This window comes from Polypterus senegalus, chromosome 4 (genome assembly GCF_016835505.1).
Source record: "Polypterus senegalus isolate Bchr_013 chromosome 4, ASM1683550v1, whole genome shotgun sequence".
NCBI classification, from domain to species: domain Eukaryota; kingdom Metazoa; phylum Chordata; class Cladistia; order Polypteriformes; family Polypteridae; genus Polypterus; species Polypterus senegalus.
In genome coordinates this window covers 73,518,936-73,543,753 of record NC_053157.1, presented here as the reverse complement: position 1 = coordinate 73,543,753, position 24,818 = coordinate 73,518,936, and the positions used below count along the sequence as shown (strand labels likewise).

General features: G+C 36.5%; 1 protein-coding gene across 2 annotated transcripts in view; it reads right to left on the bottom strand.

Moving 5' to 3' along the window:
* The window catches only part of cep135 (centrosomal protein 135), a 75,342-nt gene extending 53,016 nt beyond the window's left edge, over positions 1–22,326 (bottom strand). Inside the window, exons 1-6 of one of the 2 annotated variants that reach the window (XM_039750887.1) lie at positions 22,124–22,326; positions 20,719–20,866; positions 17,580–17,770; positions 9,003–9,170; positions 4,814–4,955; positions 4,348–4,432 (exon numbers count right to left, since the gene is read on the bottom strand). In XM_039750887.1, the coding sequence (XP_039606821.1) occupies positions 4,348–4,432; positions 4,814–4,955; positions 9,003–9,170; positions 17,580–17,770; positions 20,719–20,831 (699 nt within the window). In that variant the 5' untranslated portion in view covers positions 20,832–20,866; positions 22,124–22,326. Of the gene's footprint in view, positions 1–4,347; positions 4,433–4,813; positions 4,956–9,002; positions 9,171–17,579; positions 17,771–20,718; positions 20,867–21,274; positions 21,887–22,123 lie in introns of those variants that run through there. The other variant, XM_039750886.1, reaches the window with a different exon arrangement.
* Between the last annotated feature and the right edge of the window lie 2,492 nt (positions 22,327–24,818).

Sequence of the window (24,818 nt, the reverse complement as noted above, 5' to 3'; positions counted from 1 at the left end):
GAGTGATGTTCACATTTCAGCACGACAATTAACTCAAGCATCTAGCCAAGACAATGCTGGAGTGTTTTTTGGGGGAAAAAAGTCCAAACTTAAACCACAATGAAAATTTGTGGGAAGACCTTAAGATGGCAGTTTACAGAAGCTTTCCATCCAGTCTAACAGAGGTTGAGAGGATCTGCCTGTAAGAACTAGAAAAACTGCCCAAATCCAGATGCACAAAGCTTGCAGAGACTTGCCCAGGAAGACTCAAATCTACATTTGCTGTCAAAAGGGGTTCTACCATGCATTTCACCAAAGGTCTGAATACTTACATGAATGACAGATTAAGTTTTGATTTTGAATACATTTTCAAACCTTTCTGAAAACACTTTCCCGATAGGGAGTCTGAATGTATATTAAAGGGCAAAAATTGTAAATCTATCAATTTAAAATTACATCTACAACACAATAAGGTGTACAGAAAGTGAAGGGGGTAAATACTTTCTGAATCCTCTGTACATATCCATAATGATCTAATATTACACTTGTACTAGGTATCAAGCACCTCTAATTCAGGTAGTAACTAACACCTCACCTAAAGACAGGAAGCAAAACATTCCTGGAATTGAATTTTGATCTCACATTTGCAGAGATAATTTTTATTGTAATCACTTCACAATCAGTAAAGATCTTAATCAATAGTAACTGGTTATTTAGTCTCTGAGGCTTGGTTGACTATTTGAGTCTCCTTTCTGGCACATCCATCAGGAGGCCCAGGCAAAGGATGACCTCCGTAATTGATACACAGCCTCCCTTGCTACAAAAAAAATAATCAAAAATAATAAGAATATATAAAAAGAAACCCCTAATAATATGTAGAACCTTTAGCATTTTCATCCATATGCAATTCACCCCTGCTGTCTTAGCACGGTGGAACTTCTTACCAGCCAAACGCAGTCACAGAAACAAGATTCTTTACTCCTCATAAATTTAGGTCCTGTAACTTGAAATCCTTTACAAAATCCTTCAATTTTTTTAAATGTCCAACAAAATGTTTAGCATCTAATGCTTAAAGATTCCTAACCACTGCTTAGAACAGCTTGTCCTGCACCCTATCTGCTCACATCCAGGTGTCTACTAGCATACAATAAGCTGCTGGAAGATTCCTAAACATTAATCTCCATTGTCTAAATTCCTTCCTCAGACAGGCCAGCACTATATGGAAGCCTTCTTCATTAACATAACTTCAATGCTTCCTTCACCAAAGTTATTCATAAATGACTATGGTAACTAAAATATCCAACAAAATAGGCACCCACCACCATTTATTACTGGTCTTTGTTTAATGCCTCCATAAGTGAGGTGACTGGTGACTACAGTGTCCCTTTAGAGATCATGTTCATGACATGTTACAAAATACGAGAGGCAAAACCTTAAATCACCATGGAAGAAGACACCCCTTGGAGAGTCCTGGATACCCTTACAACTCATTTTGGTCTTCAGGGTCTTTAAAGCTGATGCATTAGTTGCCTGACAGCTGGAATAATAGAGACCCCAAGCTAGTTATGTTATCCCAGATACTCTCTTAAACCAGTGCTTTGTAGTGTAGTGTGACTCCGTTCTATATATATATATATATATATATAGGCATCATACTGTAGGACCAGCCCAGGCTTGTTCATGTATAAGTATAACTAAGCTTTTCACTTTAGCTACAGGCTAGATCAGATTTTACAACTTGTCTTACCTTTTATCTTCCACAAACATGCTGAATTTTATCTGAAACCAAAATTTGCCATAAGCAGGGCCTGGTTTATCCAGCTTCCTTACTGCAAGGTTAAACATTACTTCTTTAATTAAAATTCAAAAGCCTGGTTCAGACGGATTCGATAAAGGCAATCGATAAATTATTGCAATATATGCTAGATATTACCAAGTTTTACTCTACAGTGCAGCTTCCATTACCAGAAGAGCAACCCAAGCTGTGTGCTATAGGATGAAGTATCCACTGTGCCATTTTGCAAGGCTTTCAATGGCACATAAAGTCTGTTAAGACAGAAGACAGAAGCAGGGAGGAAGCTGTATTCACCACAATATGCAGATTATTTCTAGTAGAACACTACTCCGTCTGATAAAATGAGTGTAACATAAGGATAACTGGACATGTCTGCAGAGATTACTTTAGTCAAAAATGTGCTCAAAATTACATTCATTTTAAGCTTATAAATTAAGGGTGGCTATGACGGACAAAATAAGATTCCGAATATGTAAGTGGAAGAAACTTAGATTCAATCACTTTAGGCTACACCTTTTCTCTGTCTCTTTGGAGCCGAGAGTGGACACCCAATCTTTCTGGATTGACCTAGGAACATTTTAAATAACCTGAATTAAAATAAATGTGTGAAGTGGGGACTGTGCCCTGTCAATATACATGTTTCATTCTTTATCCCAAAATTATTACTGAAAGGTTCTGGTTGGAAAAACCCACAAGTTAAGTACAGCCTAAATTATAATGCTGAAAACTAGAGAGTGTAGGTAGAAAGCAAAAAAAAAAAAAAGTTACAGGTCTTTTGACCGGTTTAACAAAAAGGGGGCCAGCCTGACTATTATACTAAAGTAATAGGTGAAAAATAATGCTTCTTGACCACTGAGGATAGTGTTTAACTTTAACTTGACAAATGCAAATTTTGAACTGATTTTATTAACTTTATGATAATTGATTATATAAGATTTGTGATTTTGCCATAATCCCCTAAAAGACATACTACATTTGCAAACATCACCTCCCCATATGCACACTTACTAATTCTAACTTAACAGAAAATGAAATCATGACTTTAATTTTTGAAATAAATAAAAGCTTAATTGCTGTTCTGTAACTTGTAAAAGTACTTGTAACAGTAGTCTCAAGTTGGCTTCAGTTTCATCTTAAACATTACTATTCCAAATCTGGCACTACTCATAGTGTGGGAATGGAACTACCTCATGTTGTAAATGACATTTTAAAATATCCTGAAGGGAGTGCTACAGCAACCATAGTGTTAGATTTAAACACAATCTGGAATACTATTGACTGTTCTATTTTGTTACATATTTTAGGCTGGAAATTACATTGGGCTCTCAGGCAATGTTATTGTGTGGTTTAGTTCATATTTTAGAACAATGTTGGATGTTTTAAAATATGTTGAAAGTATTTCATCATTATCTTCAAAAATTAGATTAGAACGGAGGAAGATGTGGAAAAGAGCTACTTGTGGTTTCCAGAGACAGGGCATTGGGTCTTACAAGAGGAAAACATTGAGATTGGAAACACTAAAGAGAGCAGAGAACATGAGGAAAAAATAGGAAGGAGGAGGAAAGTGCAAGGGCGGCATTTTTAGTGACCTGTTTAAATTTACAAAGTCTTTGTTCGTACCCTAAAAGAAAGGGGGACTTAAAAAGGGCCCAAAGAGGAATTAGAGGAGCACTTGTACAATATGTATCCTGAAAAGGAAAGACTGGGAAAATTAGATTGCTGCTGGACATGCACAGCTGGAAAGGAGGGGGGTGCGTGCAAGACGTCATATGCACTGTTGAAACCTTCTCGGTGTCATGGGACTTAAATCCATAGAAACATCATTTGTGAGCCATCTATATGGTGCAATGCACTATGTGCTTAAATGTCAACCCACAACGCTTAATATTCTCAGACATTTACCGTTTCCATTTTACGTGCTTCCACTGGGAAAAATCTTTAGAATATGTAACACTCACATTTACTCATATGCAGATGATATTCAGCTGTACCTTTTGTTCAAACCAAATGATGTTTCTACTACAGTATCCTTAATTGTATCAATGAATTGAAAGAGTGGACAGATAACTCTCAGAGGCTGAATATAGAAAAACAAATGCTATTTAGCAAAAATGATACAGAATTTAACAAGACTCAGTTACTTTAAGTCACTACATCTAAATTAGTTTTACTAAATGGGCACAAAACTCAGGATCTATCTTTGATTGCAGTCTTTCTTTTACAACACACATTATAATACCATATAAAACTTACTATATAAAAATTTAGACAGCTTCTAAATATGGGGGATACCATGAAATTAACTGATACATTCTGGAGGTACTGAGAGCTACAGTGCATTAGCAAAATGTTCAAAATGCAGCTTGCATTTAATTCTAAATGCTGTTGCAGGAATCATTACAAGAACTAGTAACTATAGCCTGAAAATATAAATGCATAACTTTAATTAATATTTTTAAATTTACACATTTAAGCCAGATACTAGTTAATTTGGGTCAACCATAGCTACCAGTTATAACTGCAAAAAACAGTATTCTCAGTCATAAGCATGTTAGAATTAAAATTACCCTTACTTGAACATTTAGATGTCTTATTCCTGCATCAGATCTTTCAAGTTCCTGTTTCACTCTAGAGAGTTCTTGCTGAAGTTCTTGAATTCTAAATATTATATACCAGGAATACAATATTTTAAAAATTGAGCTTTAATTAAAAAATTACCTTTTAACATGGCAAGTTTTTTTTTTAATACTACAAAAATAATAAAATGTGTTAAATTATACATTTCAAAAGGAAAAGCAAATACATTCTTCAAATCTATTAATGAAAACATCTAAACCTTTCAACAAGTCTTAAAATTTGTAAAATAACTGGTAAAAAATGAGATTCTATAAATTCAGCGTGAACAGATGTACCTGCAAAAGCTTTTATTTGCATAAATTAAAAACAAAAAGCATTTTCAATGCTTATTGCAAGTTCTGAAGTTAAAATAGTGCTCACAATTTTAGAAAATGCTATGTTTACTTTAAAGATTTGAAATACCTGTTATCTGCAACTTGCAGGAGGTCTGCAACATATGGATCCTCAGGCTGAGGTACTGGCATAAAAGAACCAGAAAAAGGAGGAACTACTTGATCAATCTGCATACGCTGACGTCTGAAAGGAATTGTTCTTTTTTTACCACCTAAAACAAAAATATACATATAAATTTGTTACTGCCAATAGGATCTTTGCTGAATGTGGACTGGGCAATACGCTACCATTAAAAGTCTGACCTGGATGGAAAACAAATCAGTTCAGGTGGCATAGGTTTACAAAGAATCTGTGAGCATCTTAAAATCTGTTCTATTTAATCTGGTTTACAATTTAGAGTGATTATACACCTTCTTCTTAAATGAATTCAACTAAATATCTTATGCAGGAATGAGGTGTTGGATAAACATTTACGGTTCCCTAATTATTACTTTTTATTTTTTATACATTATCACAAATTAAACAAACACAAGCAACTCTTTCTTGTTCACCTATACCACTATTTTTCAAATTCGGTTTATATTTATATAAAAAAAAAAAAATCCAACAATTCTTCTGATCTCATCTATTTGTCATTAAAATGAGCACTGTGCCCTGGATAAATTTCATAAGTTCCATGGTCTCAGATACCAAATTTGCTGTTTTCATTTTTTATGGAATTGTAAGTAACCCTATATCCAGCTCTCCATAATTTGTGTATCTCTACTGGATAATGTTTTCACACTATGGACATTATGGAAATACATTAGTCTTCCTCGAAAATATACATCATGCTTTTCCTATTAACTGAACCTCGTCACATCTACTTATCACTTACTATAAGTTTTTGAAATTTAGGCCTCTATAATTTAAACCTAGGCCAATCTTATTCTCAATGCTTTAGGGATATCGGATCAATGGTCACTATTTCAATATAATTTAAACATATTTTAAAGAAATAGAGAGCTAGAGATAGATACATTACTTAAAGGCAATAAATGATGTATAAATGAAGAATGGTTGTTCTCTTTACCATGCAAATAATTTCACCATTGTCTTAATACTCTAGACAAAGTATACAGTACTGGAATTTTTCAGAAATCTTTTTGTACATCACTTCCACAATCAGCATTCTTCCTTCCTAAACTCCACAACACATCTTAGAAATGTTTTTTGTACCTTACAGCTTTGCTCTTTGATCTATATTTATATTAATCTGACACTATAAAAGTATCTTTTTTCTGATTCTATCATCCTAGAGTTGCTACTGTTTTACAATAGCACTCTTAAGTATCCATGGCACCAAGTAAAAGCTAGTTTCATTTATCATTAAAGATAATGGAAAAGATCACTGTTGTACTTCCGATTTTCTTTTCATCTTCCTAAAGGCTTTACAATCACCATCTTAAAGAATTTTCAGTGTCAGCATGCTCATTTACAGTGGTGTGAAAAACTATTTGCCCCCTTCCCGATTTCTTATTCTTTTGCATGTTTGTCACACAAAATGTTTCTGATCATCAAACACATTTAACCATTAGTCAAATATAACACAAGTAAACACAAAATGCAGTTTTTAAATGATGGTTTTTATTATTTAGGGAGAAAAAAAAAATCCAACCCTACATGGCCCTGTGTGAAAAAGTAATTGCCCCCTTGTTAAAAAATAACCTAACTTAAATAGGAGCTGCCTGACACAGAGAAGTAGACCAAAAGCACCTCAAAAGCTAGACATCATGCCAAGATCCAAAGAAATTCAGGAACAAATGAGAACAGAAGTAAGTGAGATCTATCAGTCTGGTAAAGGTTATAAAGCCATTACTAAAGCTTTGTGACTCCAGCGAACCACAGCGAGAGCCATTATCCACAAATGGCAAAAACATGGAACAGTGGTGAACCTTCCCAGGAGTGGCCGGCCGACCAAAAATTACCCCAAGAGCGCAGAGATGACTCATCCGAGAGGTCACAAAAGACCCTAGGACAACGTCTAAAGAACTGCAGGCCTCACTTGCCTCAATTAAGGTCAGTGTTCACGACTCCACCATAAGAAAGAGACTGGGCAAAAACGGCCTGCATGGCAGATTTCCAAGACGCAAACCACTGTTAAGCAAAAAGAACATTAGGGCTCGTCTCAATTTTGCTAAGAAACATCTCAATGATTGCCAAGACTTTTGGGAAAATACCTTGTGGACTGATGAGACAAAAGTTGAACTTTTTGGAAGGCAAATGTCCCGTTACATCTGGCGTAAAAGGAACACAGCATTTCAGAAAAAGAACATCATACCAACAGTAAAATATGGTGGTGGTAGTGTGATGGTCTGGGGTTGTTTTGCTGCTTCAGGACCTGGAAGGCTTGCTGTGATAGATGGAACCATGAATTCTACTGTCTACCAAAAAATCCTGAAGGAGAATGTCTGGCCATCTGTTCGTCAACTCAAGCTGAAGCGATCTTGGGTGCTGCAACAGGACAATGACCCAAAACACACCAGTAAATCCACCTCTGAATGGCTGAAGAAATACAAAATGAAGGCTTTGGAGTGGCCTAGTCAAAGTCCTGACCTGAATCCAATTGAGATGCTATGGCATGACCTTAAAAAGGCGGTTCATGCTAGAAAACCCTCAAATAAAGCTGAATTACAACAATTCTGCAAAGATGAGTGGGCCAAAATTCCTCCAGAGTGCTGTAAAAGACTCATTGCAAGTTATCGCAAACGCTTGATTGCTGTTATTGCTGCTAAGGGTGGCCCAACCAGTGATTAGGTTCAGGGGGCAATTACTTTTTCACACAGGGCCATGTAGGTTTGGATTATTTTTCTCCCTAAATAATAAAAACCATCATTTAAAAACTGAATTTTGTGTTTACTTGTGTTATATTTGACTAATGGTTAAATGTGTTTGATGATCAGAAACATTTTGTGTGACAAACATGCAAAAGAATAAGAAATCAGGAAGGGGGCAAATAGTTTTTCACACCACTGTATCTATATCAGCTGATGCACTGCATTCTGAGCAGTTTTATGATTAAACTTCTTCAGTAAATATAAAGCTCAAAACAGAGGAACTGTGTTCAAATTAGTTCTATACGTTATTCCTTGACTGATCGCTCCTATCTGTAGCACCTGAAGTGTCGTCCAGTGCTGCAAAGTATCAAGCCTTGTCCAGAAAACATGATCTAAACCCCAAGTGTCTTGTGTCTTGCTTTAAAATGTTCTCTGCACAGTTTGCATGCATACATACACATACATATATATAGATATTTTTTTAAATAAATACCCCACCTTACTTTTTTTTTGAACATATGCTTGCTACATATGAAGTCACCCGCCAAATTTATAATTATAATGTGGAAGAATCACTTTAAGACCATTATAATGCACAATTTAAATTATATTCAGTTGGAAAATAACTGACTGTTTCATTTGTGAAACATGTACATATTTACAGTAATTTAACTTACTAAAAGGCACATGGTTAGTCACAATTCTTCTTCTGACCTCCACTGGCAAAAACAATATTAACATGTTTGCACAAATACAAGTGATTTTGTTTTTGTTTCTATTATAGGTTAACAGTGTCCCTGGCTCTTCTTTCCCTCCAATTTCATTAACTTGTGCACACTGTGAAGCCCATTTTTGCAAAAGCCTATTTTCAAGTGTCACTGTCAACTGTTGTAAAACCAATGTATTTTTTGTTTTTTTCATTGCAGTTACAAGTCTTTTCCGCATTTACAAATTATTTTATAAGCATAATTGTGTGTGAACTGTGCTTTCTCTTATCTTGTCACTTGGTGTCAACTGAAAATTACATTTTAATGAAGGGCTATGGTTTGTGCCACGTTCTTTCGAAGGTTGCCATTTTACCCTGCTTATTTTAACCAGAGGAGTCCTAATGATGTTGACACACCAAAAAAAAAAAAAATCACTGTTTTCCAAATCAACAGGGGCCTTTTTAACCTGCACCGAGGATGTCCCTTAGGAAAGAAACAATGTTAGACATATTACACACTGAACAGATCATATATTTCAGTTTGCCTGAAAGTGCCCAACTCACTCACTCCATGCCAGACAAGGGAGTCTCGTGCAGCCAGTCACGACAAATCACACAGAGGTCACTACCCATGTCCAACAAGACTGGGATCTGTTTTCCAGCCAATGCAACAGACAACACAACGCAATTCCTGTAACTTCTTCAAAGCAGATAAAATAATAAGATGAAACTTTACCTGGTGTTTGAACAATGGCCTGCAAGTTTTTTTCCTGTAGCAGCTGAATCTTTTCAGCCTTGGCCTTACTGTCTTTCTCAAGAGATTTTACTTTATGAACATACTGATTGTTCAAAAATTTAAGATCTGCCGTCTCATGTTCCAGTTTTCTGATGGTAGCTTTTAAATCTGTAGCATAAACATTAATACAGTGTTTGTTATTGAAAAATATGCAAGATCATTAAATTCTATCAAAGTAAATCTTAAAAAAAAATCTAAAAAAAGTGAAAATAAAATTAATGCAAATATAGATTTTTTTTGTAAATTATGTATTAACAATATATTAACCAATCTTTAGAATCATTACGCATTCTTAGGAACACACGCCAGCTAAACAAGTCTAAGAAAAAGGTATAATTCACCAATAATATTTTGTATCCTCTAACTAAAAGGATTAAATACAATAGTATAAATTTGATTCACAACATGTAGAATTTAGTTTGTTGTGACTTTTTATGAATACAGCAATCCCTCCTCGATCGCGGGGGTTGCATTCCAGAACCCCCCGCGACACATGAAAATCTGCGAAGTAGAAACCATATGTTTGTATGGTTATTTTTATATATTTTAAGCCCTTATATACTCTCCCACACTGTTAACATTATTAGAGCCCTCTAGACATGAAATAATACCCTTTAGTCAAAAGTAAACTGTGCTCTATGACAAGACAGAGATGACAGTTCTTTCTCACAATTAAAAGAATGCAAACATATCTTCCTCTTCAAAGAATGCATGTCAGGAGCAGAGAATGTCAGAGAGAGAGAGAGAGAGAGAGAGAGAGAGAGAGAGAGAGAGAGAGAGAGAGAAAAGCAAACAATCAAAAAATCAATACGTGCCTTGGGGTTTTTAAGTATGCCGAAGCACTGCAATAAAGCAGCATTTTGTAGAGGAGCGTCTGTATCCTTTAGGCAAACAGCCCCTCTCTCTCTCCGTCAGGCAGAGAGAGTGAAAGAGACAGAGAAAAGCAAACAATCAACCACCATGCGGGAAGCATATCGTATATCACGGAGGAGTTTTATTTAAAATGTAATACATGCTCCGATTGGGTAGCTTCTAAGCCATCCGCCAATAGCGTCCCTTGTATGAAATCAACTGGGCAAACAAACTGAGGAAGCAAGTACCATTAATTAAAAGACCCATTGTCGGCAGAAATCCGCGAACCAGCAAAAAATCCGTGATATATATTTAGATATGCTTACATTTAAAATCCGCGATGGAGTGAAGCCGCGAAAGTCGAAGCGCGATATAGCGAGGGATCACTGTAATTCATTAACACTTTCAATAAAAACATTCAGCAGCGGCAGATTTTAAAGGCAAGAGACTTTAAGAGGTGGAGTCAGATACCCTCACTGGGCATCTTCTTGGTGCTGCGGAGTTAAAAGAAGAGGAGAAGGTTAGTGTCCCTTCTCAGCCCAAGGTGGTAATACCAGCTTCAGATGAGCCCAGAGTGTGATCCACAGACGCACTTGCGTGACAAAATATTATATACATTACACACACCTACGTCTATCTATAGAATATAATAATCTCTATATATAATCTTCATTTGGGTCTTGATCTTTGTTTGTCCGCGAATGAATTAGAAGAAGCACTAGATGGCAGTAGAGAGACAGCTAAAACATAGGCATTGCATGAAGAATCTCCTCCAGGCTTATACTACTGAAGACTGTAGTACTCCAGTCACATCTCAAAACGCAGACATTCCAACTAAACAAATTGTTGTGCTTTAAATTAACTAGAGATCTTCATTTAGATATTGATCTTTGTCCACGAATTCCATGCATGCGTTGACCACCTTCCAGTTTAGTATGTTGTTACCAACGGATGTCAACAATGTGTCGGAATAACGAAAGGGGTGGTGCACAGTGTTACGCTGATTAGCTCCGGAGGCCTGGTTAGAGAATGATATTGCCGAAGATAAAAGGTACGTGCCTACGTAACATATGAATGAAAGAAAGACAGTGGGTAAAATGAATGAACGGAACAGCACGTTCCGGAAATTATTATTGTTACGTTGTAGCCGGCGAGTGCTGCGCATTTCACAGTTGTACATGCTCACATGTCAGTGAAGTGATCTCTATTTATGCTTTAAAAAGCCTGGATACCTATGTGTCCCCCTTTAATAACCATTGCTCCACATATATTGCCTTACTCTTTGGATTGCCACAAAGCAACCTGCGAGATTGGAGAAAGGTTGAGAAGACATCGTGAGAGGAAACGACAGCGTCCTGAAAAAAAGATGGACTGTGAACGGACAGAAACAGAAATGCTCCAACACCACCACATAATTACGATTCGGATAGTGATTCCGAGTGGGCCGTTCCTATCGAATCAATATCCAAGGGTTTTCTTTTTTAATCTTGTTTCCCTTATAAAAAAATCATAAAGCTATGTGACGAAGGGCCCAGTTCACGACTGGCAGTAACGTTTTAACTGGTAGCCCTTCACAGACAACTTTAACACGCGCAACGTAGTTGGGCGCACATGGCTAGTATAATATATAGTGCATCCGGAAAGTATTCACAGCGCATCACTTTTTTCACATTTTGTTATGTTACAGTCTTATTCCAAAATGGATTAAATTCATTTTTTCCTCAGAATTCTACACACAACACCCCATAATGACAACGTGAAAAAAGTTTGAGATTTTTGCAAATTTACTAAAAATAAGAAAATTGCAAAAACACATGTACATAAGTATTCAAAGCCTTTGCCATGAAGCTCAAAATTGAGCTCAAGTGTACTGTATCCTGTTTCCCCTGATCATCCTTGAGATGTTTCTGCAGCTTAATTGGAGTCCACCTGTGGTAAATTCAGTTGATTGGACATGATTTGGAAAGGCACACACCTGTCTATATAAGGTCCCATAGTTGACAGTTCATGTCAGAGCACAAACCAAGCATGAAGTCAAAGGAATTGTCTGTAGATTTCCGAGACAGGATTATCTCGAGGCACAAATCTGGGGAAGGTTACAGAAATATTTCTGCTGCTATGAAGGTCCCAATGAGCACAGTGGCCTCCATCATCCGTAAGTGGAAGAAGTTCGAAACCAACAGGACTCTTCCTAGAGATGGCCGGCCATCTAAACTGAGCGATAGGGGGAGAAGGGCCTTAGTCAGGGAGGTGACCAAGAACCCGATGGTCACTCTGTCAGAGCTCCAGAGGTCCTCTGTGGAGAGAGGAGAACCTTCCAGAAGGACAACCATCTCTGCAGCAATCCACCAATCAGGCCTGTATGGTAGAGTGGCCAGACGGAAGCCACTCCTTAGTAAAAGGCACATGGCAGCCCGCCTGGAGTTTGCCAAAAGGCACCTGAAGGACTCTTAGACCATGAGAAACAAAATTCTCTGGTCTGATGAGACAAAGATTGAACTCTTTGGTGTGAATGCCAGGCGTCACATTTGGAGGAAACCAGGCACCGCTCATCACCAGGCCAATACCATCCCTACAGTGAAGCATGGTGGTGGCAGCATCATGCTGTGGGGATGTTTTTCAGTGGCAGAAACTGGGAGACTGGTTAGGATAAAGGGAAAGATGACTGCAGCAATGTACAGAGAAATCTGGGATGAAAACCTGCTCCAGAGCTATCTTGACCTCAGACTAGGGCGACGGTTCATCTTTCAGCAGGACAACGACATTAAGCACACAGCCAAGATATCAAAGGAGTGGCTTCAGGACAACTCTGTGAATGTCCTTGAGTGGCCCAGCCAGAGCCCAGACTTGAATCCGATTGAACATCTCTGGAGAGATCTTAAAATAGCTGTGCACCAACGCTTTCCATCCAACCTGATGGAGCTTGAGAGGTGCTGCAAAGAGGAATGGGCGAAACTGGCCAAGGATAGGTGTGCCAAGCTTGTGGCATCATATTCAAAAAGACATACTGCCACTGTTAAATCGGTTATATCAGAAGTACTATGTAATTAACTTTTCTATATACAATATTGGTAGTTTTTTTTTTGTTTTTTTAAATCAGAAAAAAAAAAAGGGGCTAATATTGCTGACACGTGAATGTTTCCCTGATGTATTAGCCAATATCTAAAGGCTGATTTATACTTCCGAGTTGAGCCACCCTACACAATAGATATGCAATTGGCTGCACAACTCTCTATAGCACCCGTTAATCAAAGTTAATCTTAGTCATTAAAAATTGAAATGTGACAAATTTGCCAATCAATCTGAGTCAGGTACTCAGATTGGTCTGTACAAACCTCAACTGCAACTTAACAAAGGCATCTACATTTTCTCAAAACTGTGACAACTAGTGTAGGTTCAATGCCATTTAGCCTTTTACAGTGACCATTAAACATCAGTTAATTTCCTTCATTGCCAAGTTTGCCAGTCAGTCTGACCCATGCAGGTGCACTGGGACAGAAAAACTCAACTACACTTTAATAAAGGTATTCACTTTTCTCTGAAAATGAATGCGGGTCAATGGCATACAACTCTGTATAATGCCAGTCAAATATCACATTGAAATCTGTTCATTACATATATGGGAATATGACAAATTTGCCTGTCCATTTGACCCATGTACCTAAAGTTCAATTGCAACTTAACAAAGGCATCTTTCTTTTCTCAAAACTAGTGTAGCCCAATGCCATCCAACTCCCTGCAGTGCCCATTAAACATCCAATTCCATTCATCGGATATGGGAATGTGTCAACTTTGCCTGTCATTTTGACCCATGTACCCAACTCATATGTAACAAAGGCATCTGTCTTGACATAAAGCTGTGATAATGATGGATACCCAACATCACCCAACACTTTACTGTGCCAATTTAAAGGCACCCGTCTTGTTGCAAAACTTTGAAAATTAAGTTGGTCTAACTTGACGCAACTCCTTTGTATCCAATCAGGAAGAAAATGTGGAAAACTGCTTACTTTTTTCAAAAATAAAAGGCCAATTTTACTTGTAGTAATGCATGTTAATATCTTTTTATGCTGCAGAATATTTTGACTAATTCTTAACGTTGAATAAGTAACTATTTTGCCCAAGTTGTGTGAATAAGAAACTTGCTTAATGCAAATAAATTCAGGCTCACATGAAACTGTCACGTTCTCCCCATACCTCCATGGGCTTTACACCAGACTTCATTTATTTCACATGTGAGTCTTCAGGGAGGGTCCACAAACATTTACTAAATGTTGCTAGGAAAAAGTCTAATCCGAGAGACCTTCACGGAGGCGGAAATTGAACCGATGATGTAAATAGAGGAGGGGCTGTTACACAGTGGTAAACGTGGCCCTGTTCCAACTTTCTGAGATGTGTTGCTACCATCAAATTCAAAATAACCTTTTTTTCTTAAAATGGTACATTTTCTTAATTTAAACATATGAAGTTTTCTATATTCTTTTGTTAATAAAATATGGATGTTTGAGATTTGCAAATCATTGCATTCTGTTATATTGATATTTTACACAGCATCCCATCTTTTTTGGAATTGGAGTTGTACGCAAAATGCAGTTTCAACGGCAATTAACTACTCCTCTATGGCTAATTGCACATTCACTATAGTAGCATACATTATATCCAGATACTGTATGCAGCAGAAGTGCAAAGAACATTTTGCATTAAGTTTAACATGACTCGGCCAGGAGAAATTCCTTCTCGTCATACTGCATGAACACCTTGAAATATAAAAAGGTTAAGATAAGCAGTCAATACTGCTGATAGTGCTTACTTTTTAGGAATAATTTAGCCTTTTTTTTGTTTTTTAAATGTACTTGTTTAATTGAATTAAAGGAAACCAGGAGAATATTAAACTGTTTGCAAACTTTAGAAAATTGTATTTTTAATGGTAAAACATATTTTAAAAAAAGTTATATAAAAAAAATAGTTATTTAATACATGGTTAAAAAAAGCTGCATTGATTAGTTAATTTGTGAACTACTTCATTCATTATTTAGCACCATATTTTGAATGACTAAGTTAAGAGACCCTGTATACTATCCTTTCAAAAATCCTTATATCCTCATGCTACAAGAAGTTCTTTGATAAATCAGACTACATGTAAACTTTCCTGTGTGTGTCTTGTTCAAATTAAAGAATGAATCTGAATACTGTATATATTTGTGAAAGAAATTGAATATTGAATTAAATGAGAGAATATCAAAACAAAATGTAAATAGAGGACCAGAAGGCAGCAATTAGTTAGCACTGCAAAAAATGTACACAAAGGGGCCAAAGACATTAGGCAGCACTTCAGTGACAGGAATGTCCAGATTCCAGGTCCATAGCAAAAAATTTACAAGGAGTATATTAAATTAAACATTTTTTTTTTTATTTTATTTTTATTTATTTATTTTTTTGTTAAACAGGTTGGGTTTTGTAGTTGAAAATGACACATTTTCTAGAATAGATTTCTAAGAGTCTGATGCAGGATGGGGAGAGGACTTTTTCCAGACTGACTGGATTGCTAAAATGCAAGATGCTAAACAACGGATAGGGGAAAGGGGCGTCACTGCTTCATGCCTCTAAGAACCTGGAACAGGTCAGATGTGAATTAGTGGCTGAAGTGGGGGATATAGGGATTTAATCACATTGATGAAGTTGTCACTAAAACCCCTAAAGCTCATTATATGGTACAGGAAAAATTAGGACAATCTTTTTCATAGTCAAGCATCTTAAATGCAGTTGGCAGATATATAAAAGACAGCACATATAAGTTTGATGGGAACCAACGAAACCTATGCAGTTCACATGGACACATGTATTTATCTTATAAATCTTGAATTATTGACAAAACGGTAGTCTTATGAATACCATTGTAAGTTCTTCGACTATTAATAATTTGTAGTGGCACTATGGTTGAATGATTATTGATTGTTCACATTTATTAAAATATCAATTTTCTTCAAAATTCATGTTACCTTTCTGTTTTCACATTAAATTTATTCAGAACTATTTTATTAAATGTCATTCAACCAGAACAATTATATAGATTTGAGTTCAAACAAACATACAAATGAAACATTTGAAATGAATGCCAACACAATGCTTTGAGAATGCAATAAAATGTCCTTAAAAAAAGTTTACATGCTATACCATATCCAAATATTTACATAACAGATTCTCATATCAATATTAACAGTTATATATTGATTATGGTGATGTAATCTTAAAAACAGAAATACTGTAATTTACAAATAATTGCTCAGTCTATATCAAAAACATCAGAGCAGAAATGCTCATTACCAAGGTGAAAAAATGATTGAAATCAATAAAGTACATGTTAACATCACAGAACATTGTAAAAGGCCCTTATTTGGGTAAAACAAAAATTCTGGATGTTTTGGTGCAAACTACACAAATGACCTGTAACACAACAGAAACAAAAAATAGAAACAGCATCCAGATACCTATGCTGTTGATGGCTATGGGTCTGGAATTAGATACAAGTAAATAGCAAAGGAATGTAAAAGTTTTTTATACATATATAAAGGCTACATGACAGATTACCTACAAATAAAGAAAATTCAAGATTACAGGCAATATTCCAAGAGTTTACTGGAAGATGACTGAAAGAGCTACAAAGATCTAGGTTTAAAATGAAATGAATCTAAAGGCAGTTCTTGCCATAATCAATGTTATAATGCATGATTCAAGTGCCATTAAGAGACTGATCAAATTTGATCAACATGCACAGTTCAGGAAATAAGTCTATTTTCTCTTCGACAAAGCACAAAATGGATGACTGATGTTTAGTACAGACCACGTGTTAGTAGAACAAGACTTCTGGATAAACAAAACAAAATTTAGAGTAGTTGTGCTTCAATACCAGAGATTATATTTGATTCAAACGAATAATAATGTCATACAAGCTGTAAAGTACAAAATGCTTGGGTTTGAGGTTGTTCTGCTACTTTAAAGCATAGGTAGCTTGCTATCACTGAACATGAATTCCATCATAGATCTGAGACTACCTAAATAGAACCTGGTATTACTTCTGGAAAAGTAGTCTTGTAAAAGGAACAATGATCCAAAACCTGAACAAATTTACAAAAGTAGCTTAAAAAGTAATATAGAGAATTATGTCTGTGTAAAAGGTTAGATGCAAATGTAAAGAAAATGATTTAGCTGCAACTGAAATAGGCTGTAAATGCAAGAGTGTCCTCTAGTATCACAATTGTATAATGGAAAAAGTACTATGTAAGTAACTGTCAGAAACATCCAAGTAACACTCACTTACAAGCTGTGCATACGCCAGGTACTGAAGCATAGAGAGGACTTCCGATTTCTGCACAATCAATAACTGCCATATTATCAAATGCAATTGTAAGATTTGGTCACCTTCATTTATTAAGTGAACAATTTTATACAATTTATAGTATATTTATTTCTACTATCATCCATAACACAGAAGGTCTAAGCCCACTGTCTTATATTTTTGTTATTGTACTTACATGGTCATCAAACCAAACACCATTCTGAAAGATGGAGTTTGGACAATTTGCTGAAGACACGGGGCCATAATAGATGGAGTAAAAATATTTTAACGATATTAGAGTATAATGAGCTTCACTTGCACAAACTAACCTTTACTAAATTTTTCTTTCTCCTCCTTCGCTTTCAGTAAAGATAGATGAAGTACATTGTTTTCCTCTACTAGTCGAGCATTTTCTGCCTGAAAAGGCTCAAGATAAGCATCCACATTTTTGTTCTCTTTTTCATTTTTTCCGACTGAAAGCTTGGCATTGCGTAAGCTCTCTGTAGTGTGCAACAGGTCACTGTAGGCCAAAAATAAGTTATTGTGAAGATTCATTATGCATTGAAGATGGCAAAAACTGTTAAAATGATAAAGAAACAAAATTATGCAAGTTTAAAAAAAACAAAAAAAACAAAAAGTACAGACATTATTGTATGTATTATATTAATTTTTTTTAAATTTCACTTTAAAACGGAGACCTGCCAGCACATTGCCACCAGTTTTCATTGAAACTGTTTATCAAATTTTAACAATGAAATAAGCAGTTTCTTTTTGGCAGGTCTTTCACTATTAATACCCGTGGCTCTGCTTAACTTTTAAGCACAATCGTGTCTGTATTTTGTTTCCATTTTGCCACTTTTAAACTGGAGGTAAAAAGAATCCGACAAAAAACAGAGAGCAAGAAAAAGTAGCAAACGGCTCTAGTTTTAGCAGCAGCAAATGTAGCCACTAGGGCTCCTGTGTAAAACACAAGTCAGCAAGTACAACAACAACATTTATTTATATAGCACATTTTCATACAAACAGTAGCTCAAAGTGCTTCACATAATAAAGAATAGAAAAATAAGACAATAAGAAAAGAAAATAAGTCAACATTAATTAACATAGAATAAGAGTAAGGTCCAATGGCCAGGGTGGACAGAAAAAACAAAAAAACTCCAGACGGCTGGAGAAAAAAAATAAAATCTGTAGGGATTCCAGACCATTAGACTGCCCAGTCCCCTCTGGTAGTGAAAAAGCATGCTACTAGTTATGCAAGCAGTGCAACAAAACTAACACACTCTTCTATCCATACCCCAGAGACTGTCACTGACTGTAGCCAATGGTTTTAAGTGTGCCTCTGTGATCTGTAAAAACATTTTATTAAAAAAAGGTATTTGCTGAAGCCACACAAACCAGATGACAGGGTGAACCTGACAGGGAAATGACACAAACCTCAGATAACACAGGCAGGCTATTTAAAAGTACTTATGTGCTCTGATCAATATATGGCCAGGGCCACTAAGTGTAAAAGTGATTAGGGAAGGTGCACATGGTGCTATGTGGGTCTGAAAAGAGCACAGATCAGATGTCAGTTGCCCATATCTGGCAAGGTTTAAAAAAAACACACACACACACACACACTTGACTATATAAAATATGGAGAAACCATAAGAACATTAGAAGCCATTCCAGTGCTGGCTACATTCTACAGGGACCAGACTAACATTCATCAGCATTCCCCACTGAAGAAATGGATGATGATTGTTCTGCTCCAATGGCTTCTCTTTGGCCTGAATATTTATGTATAAATGATTATACTACATTGTATGTTGGAAAAACACTGAAGGAAGGACAAACTCAAGCCTTATACAAATCCTTTCAGTAACCATAGCGGAAATAATCAGATGAGAGAATTATAGTAGAAAAGATACACATACTGTATTTAACTTGCTTTAAAATGTAGCTTCCACTCCCAACAGGTTCACCCTATAAACTGGCTTGCGTGCCTTTGGCAAATACCTATTTTATTAATAAAATTATGTATATACACTTGACAGTGGCACACGTAAAACCACTGGCTGCAAACAAAATGACAATATCTTAAGTAATAATTATTTACATCATCTTAGGTTATATTTTAAATATCAAAAAATAATGATTTTTAAGATGATTTTAAAGACAGTAAGTTTATGCTAAAACAATGCATTTCATTGTGCCAAAAAGATGAAAAATGATTAAAATGATATGAATCAAACAACTCTTAAATTTTCATTATCACTTTTATAATCATATACATGAAACAAAGGAATGAGTTAGAACTGACTAATCTAATAATAGTGATAATTTATAATAACACACTTTATTTATATAGCACCTTTCCTATGCTCAAAGTACTTCACAAAAATACAGAAAGAACAGGGCATATTCAACAAATAATATCCACACGTTACCACATCACAGATGTAGTCTGGTGCAAGACCATTTAAAGATTTTGTAGGTTAGTAATAGAATTTTATATCCAATCCTATATATAAAAAAAGGAAGCAGTTAACGCAGAGGAAGACAGGTGTGGGTCTGTGTAACAACTGTTGTAGTAGAGTTTTGAACCAACTGGAGCAGTGAAAAAAGATAAAAAATGAGCTCCTCAAGGCAGGGATTTACAATAGTCAACATGTGATGTAATACAAGCATGGACACTTCTCAGCATTAGAAAAGCAGAGTTATGGAATGGAAGCAAGAAAGTATCCTAATGGAATATAGGAGGGTTCAATATTAAAGAGAGGGATCCTCCTTTCAGAAGGAGATGGTCTGATGACATTATCACCTAGAGTGTTCGAAGAGGAGTTCATTTCCTAGCTTTGTTGAGCTTTATTGCCAATTAGCATAACTTCTGTTTTGTTGCAGTTTTATTTTAAAGAGTTATATTCCAATCAGTTTTAATTTCACGGAGGTGATTTGCGAGATGAAAAAGCTCTAATGAACTTTCAGTTTAACACTGAAATAGATCTGTGTATCATCAACAAAAAAATGATATCCTAGTCCAAAGCTAAGAATAATATGGTCAAGGGGAGGCATGCAGATGTAGAACAGGGTAAAGGACAAAACCTTGAGGGACTGTTACCAAGACTAATAAACTCTTGGTTAACAATTAAATAGGACTTAAACCACTGCAAGGCAGCTCCAGAGATACCCAGTATATTTTCCATTCTTGACAGTATGAAATGCTACACTAAGAACTAAAAAAATTTGTATACTGGTTTACCCAGAGTCTGCTGCCATAAGAATATTATTAGTTACTCAAAACAGAATAGTTTCACAGCTATACAGTGTTCTCAAACCAGACTAAGAGGGTTTTACCAGCTTATTACAAGTTAAGCAACTACTACGGAGTGGGGAAGGCCACACTCCAGTGTTTAGGATCAATTAACTTATTAAATCAAGGGCTTGCCCCTCCACAGCTTTAAAAATGAAGGATGAATTCCACACCTGAAAAGCCTTTCAACTAAAGGCAAGGACTCGATCCCCAAAGGCTGTCTGTAACCCAGCTGATCCAGGCGTTTTCTTATGTTTATAAATTTCCTTTCTCCTGCGGTGCTCATTGCAGATCCTTTTAGCTTCAAATTTAGAGCAAAAGCTGCAAACAGAGAAACAAAAGTTGCAAACATGAAAGCTTCGTGATTCTCCCCCCCTGTCAGCAGTGCATTTAGTAAAACGCATTGAAGTTTGTGCTCATAATTTGATCTCGACTTCCACCACATGACAAATATATTTGGAAATGTATAATGTATAGCTTCGAGGTGGAAACATATTCCTGCAAGCAAAAAGACAGTAAAAGAGCACAAAAACAACAAGTAAAAGTGAGATGTCGTCAATAAACTAACCATTTATTCGTTATAAAACTGTTGAAAGCATGTAAGCGGAGGTGCTATGTAAATCACTACTTGGTTGTTTTCTACACCGTAAGAGGCAATTGTCTAATTAAAAATTATCGCCCGTATGTGCCTCTGTTGGAAACATGTTATATATGAATAATAATACTTACAAGTTGACCGAAAGCTTTTTTTTCTTTAATGTTCCCTTCAGAGTAATGTCATAACAACAAACCCATTAAACATTTAACTATAGCAGGCCAAAGGCGGGTGGATCTCTTCTTGACAGTTTCATCTTGCTTTGTCTTTGATGTCCACGCTACATCTGTTACTGGTTGATTTCAGCGGTTACAGGTTGCTGGGAGTCGTTTATCCAAACTCCCTTCCCTCTATTTCCTGTTCCTCTGGCGACTCTGTGCAGCCTTGACGGCGGTAAAGCTTTTTGAAAATGGCGCGTACGGATACCAGCGGATGCATAGAGATGGACAGTTTTCTTTTCCATAGAAACGGAGAAGTAAAGTGGCAGGGAACCGGAAGTAAAATGAGTTTCCCATCCGGGTTATGTCTAAAGGACGGGGGTGGGGTTCGCTAGTTTTGGGCGGGGAGAGAAGGCGGTGGCTTCAAAAAAAATAAAGCTTACGTCAAGAAAGGTGGGTAGAGACTAGCAAGAACTAAGCGACTTCTTGTTAATGTTACAAGCGGTTCCTTTTGACACGGCTAGCATTCTTTAACTTTTTATACTAATAACGTATATTTGCCCATACAGGAAAGCTGTGCATTTAATTATACTAACTTTCTCATACATAAACGTGTTTGATTGCCGGTTTTTGCTACTATATCGGAAATTTCAGGTAATAAAATATAAAATGTTAGGTCATAATGATTGTATCGTTGCGCATATACCAATGCAAACAAAATCATTTGTATTCAATTAATGTAAACATACATGTGTGCTACATACTATGTGACGACCGAATGAATATGAATGCGTACATTTCAGAGAAGAGAGAACACCAGATTACCATTACGATCGTAGCCATTCCAGTTGATGCACAACAAACAGTTAAAACAGTGGGCATAACCTAGGACGTTTTCTATGGTCACGTCATCATCTCAAAATATCATGTTAAGTCGTTTCCTTTAAATACATTCTCCAGTTCTCAAGACGGTCCCCGAAATAATCATTCTGCGGTTAAATCCACAGCCCGTGTTGTCCTTCCTCATAAACTTATCAAAACTGCACCGGGGTGTACGGCAGCCTTTTGGGCGGAGCTTGCTAACATCACGCAAATCTGTGCAGCAAGAACGTGATCACAGAAGTGATGTCACACGGAATACAATTCTTATTGGAAGAGGGGATAAGCAGACTGAGAAAATTAATGAATGGGCTGTTGTTTGTAAGCAGGTTCAATAAATTGGATGCATAATTTATCATAATACTTTTCTCTTATTCAGTGTTCCTTCCTATGAAGATTCAAAATGGCATATTGCTGTTTTTTAATAGAAATTTGAAAATATTTTTTATGGAAAATAATACCGTGGTTTTTAAACAAATTTCTTGATAGTGACACAATTCAATAATAGTGAAGAAATAGTTGGCACAGTATCACAACAGATAGACAGACAGACAGATAGATAGATAGATAGATAGATAGATAGATAGATAGATAGATAGATAGATAGATATTTTTATTTTAAAAAGTAGACTTTGATGAAGAAAATCAGCCAACTGTACAAAAATCTACATAACTTTTTTATCAGTATGCTGCTGCTGGAGTATGTGAATTTCCCCTTGGGATTAATAAAGTATCTATCTATCTATCTATCTATCTATCTATCTATCTATCTATCTATCTATCTATCTATCTATCTATCTATCTATCTGATAGAAGTATATATTCATGCTATACTAAAACAGAAAAACTCTCCTATAAAACAAACTGTAGTTCTTCATTAATAAAATCACATGATATATAATTCACACATCATATACTTTTACATTTTTCCAAATTATTTGTATATTTGCAAAAGTTAAAATCTGATATTTTACTAATATACTGTATTTTAAATAACACAGTTGGGTCCTGTAGGCCACCATCTTCAAATTTACGCTTCTCATTTTTCCGTTTAGCTAATTTACTTTCATAATAAAATTTGCAAGTTTTAGATTGCTTTCTTTTCCTTTTGTTTTAAACCCAAACAGAAAACTCACACTTGCGTACAAAATTCTCAGTCTCTTAATAAGCTTCTCTATTAAATCATACAAAGGCTCCAACATTTTCTAAAACATAAACAAAGAAACACCATCTGAAACCTCCAGAGTAATAATTCACAAGAAAGAGTTCACAGCTAAGATTCCATGTAAAACCTTCCACTGTAAATCACACGCTCTACTGGTCAATGGTGACTTATACAGCAACTTCCAGGCTGCCACCATTCCTTCTGTACATTCTGTCTCCTTCCTCCATGGAGTGTCTGGTAATGTCTTCAGTGAAACTTGATGTTTAACTTTCACACATATCTAGCACATTTGTTTCCATTTAGCAGTTGGTAAAGGCTGTTCCATCAGCCTGTCTACTGAACATAATTTTGTTCAGCCACTGTCGAGCGTCCTACAGGAGACACCTGAAGTGTAGGAAACTTAGGATTTGCGGGTGGATAAGTCAGTTTCTCTAAGCTTATTTCACAGGAGTGTTGAGCTCTCAGCTGACAGTGATGCCTTTACTTGCAGCAAACATTTCTTTACCACTCTTAATGATCAGGGATTAAGGTGGAGCCAGGCATGTTGAGTGGACAAAGAGAAAAAGCATCTGGGAGCATGTGTAACTGTTTAAGACCTGAGTGGCATGGCAAAAGCAGAGCTGAAGATGACAATGTTTCTTTTTAGGCCCACTCACAAGGTATTGGCATAAAGGAGTTAATTCCAGTCCTCCACCTCTTTCACCTCAAGGGCCGTTACACTGGTGGCAGCGGTTGGGAAAAGACCAGACTAACAACCCCCGAGATGGAGGACTGGTTTAGTACTGACATTGGTTTACCCATCAATCACACTCAGGATAGCTTGCTTGAGGTAGGGCAGATCAACTCATGTTACAAGCCTTGAATGTCCCGGCAGATGGAGTTCTTGCTAACCTTGGGATGAGGGCTTAAAAAAAGGGGCAGTGTAGCAACCCCTGGCTCTGGATCTGAGAAGAACACGTTCCACAGGTGACTAATGACTGCTCAAAGAGGCAGGAATACTGGAGAAGCTGGCAATAATGTAACTCTGTGAGCAGTGGGTGGGGTGAGGGGGGTACAGACTCAGAACTTAGAGAGCAATTTGATCATGCCTTCTGGCTGCTATAGCCGATTGCCTAGATGCATGACCACTTGTGAGGGTCAGATGTGGATTCACAGAGTTGGGGGATAGTGTGGCATACAGGTTGCCTCTGACCCCAAGTGATTGGAGAGAAGTGGGGATGGGTGGGGTAAATTAGTGAACAAAGGGAGAAAGAAACTGGGAGAGTGTTTTGCCACTGGAGGCTGGAGTGACTCGGCAGAAGCAGAGCTAAAGTTGCCACCTGTTTATTTTAGGGCTATTCATCAGAAATCAATGTAATGAGGCTAATTCCATTCCTCTATCTCCTGCACCACTCCCCAGGCTGTTACAATATTATTATATTATTACAAACAAACAGTCTCTTTCAAATATATACCAGAATGACTAAAAAGAAAGAA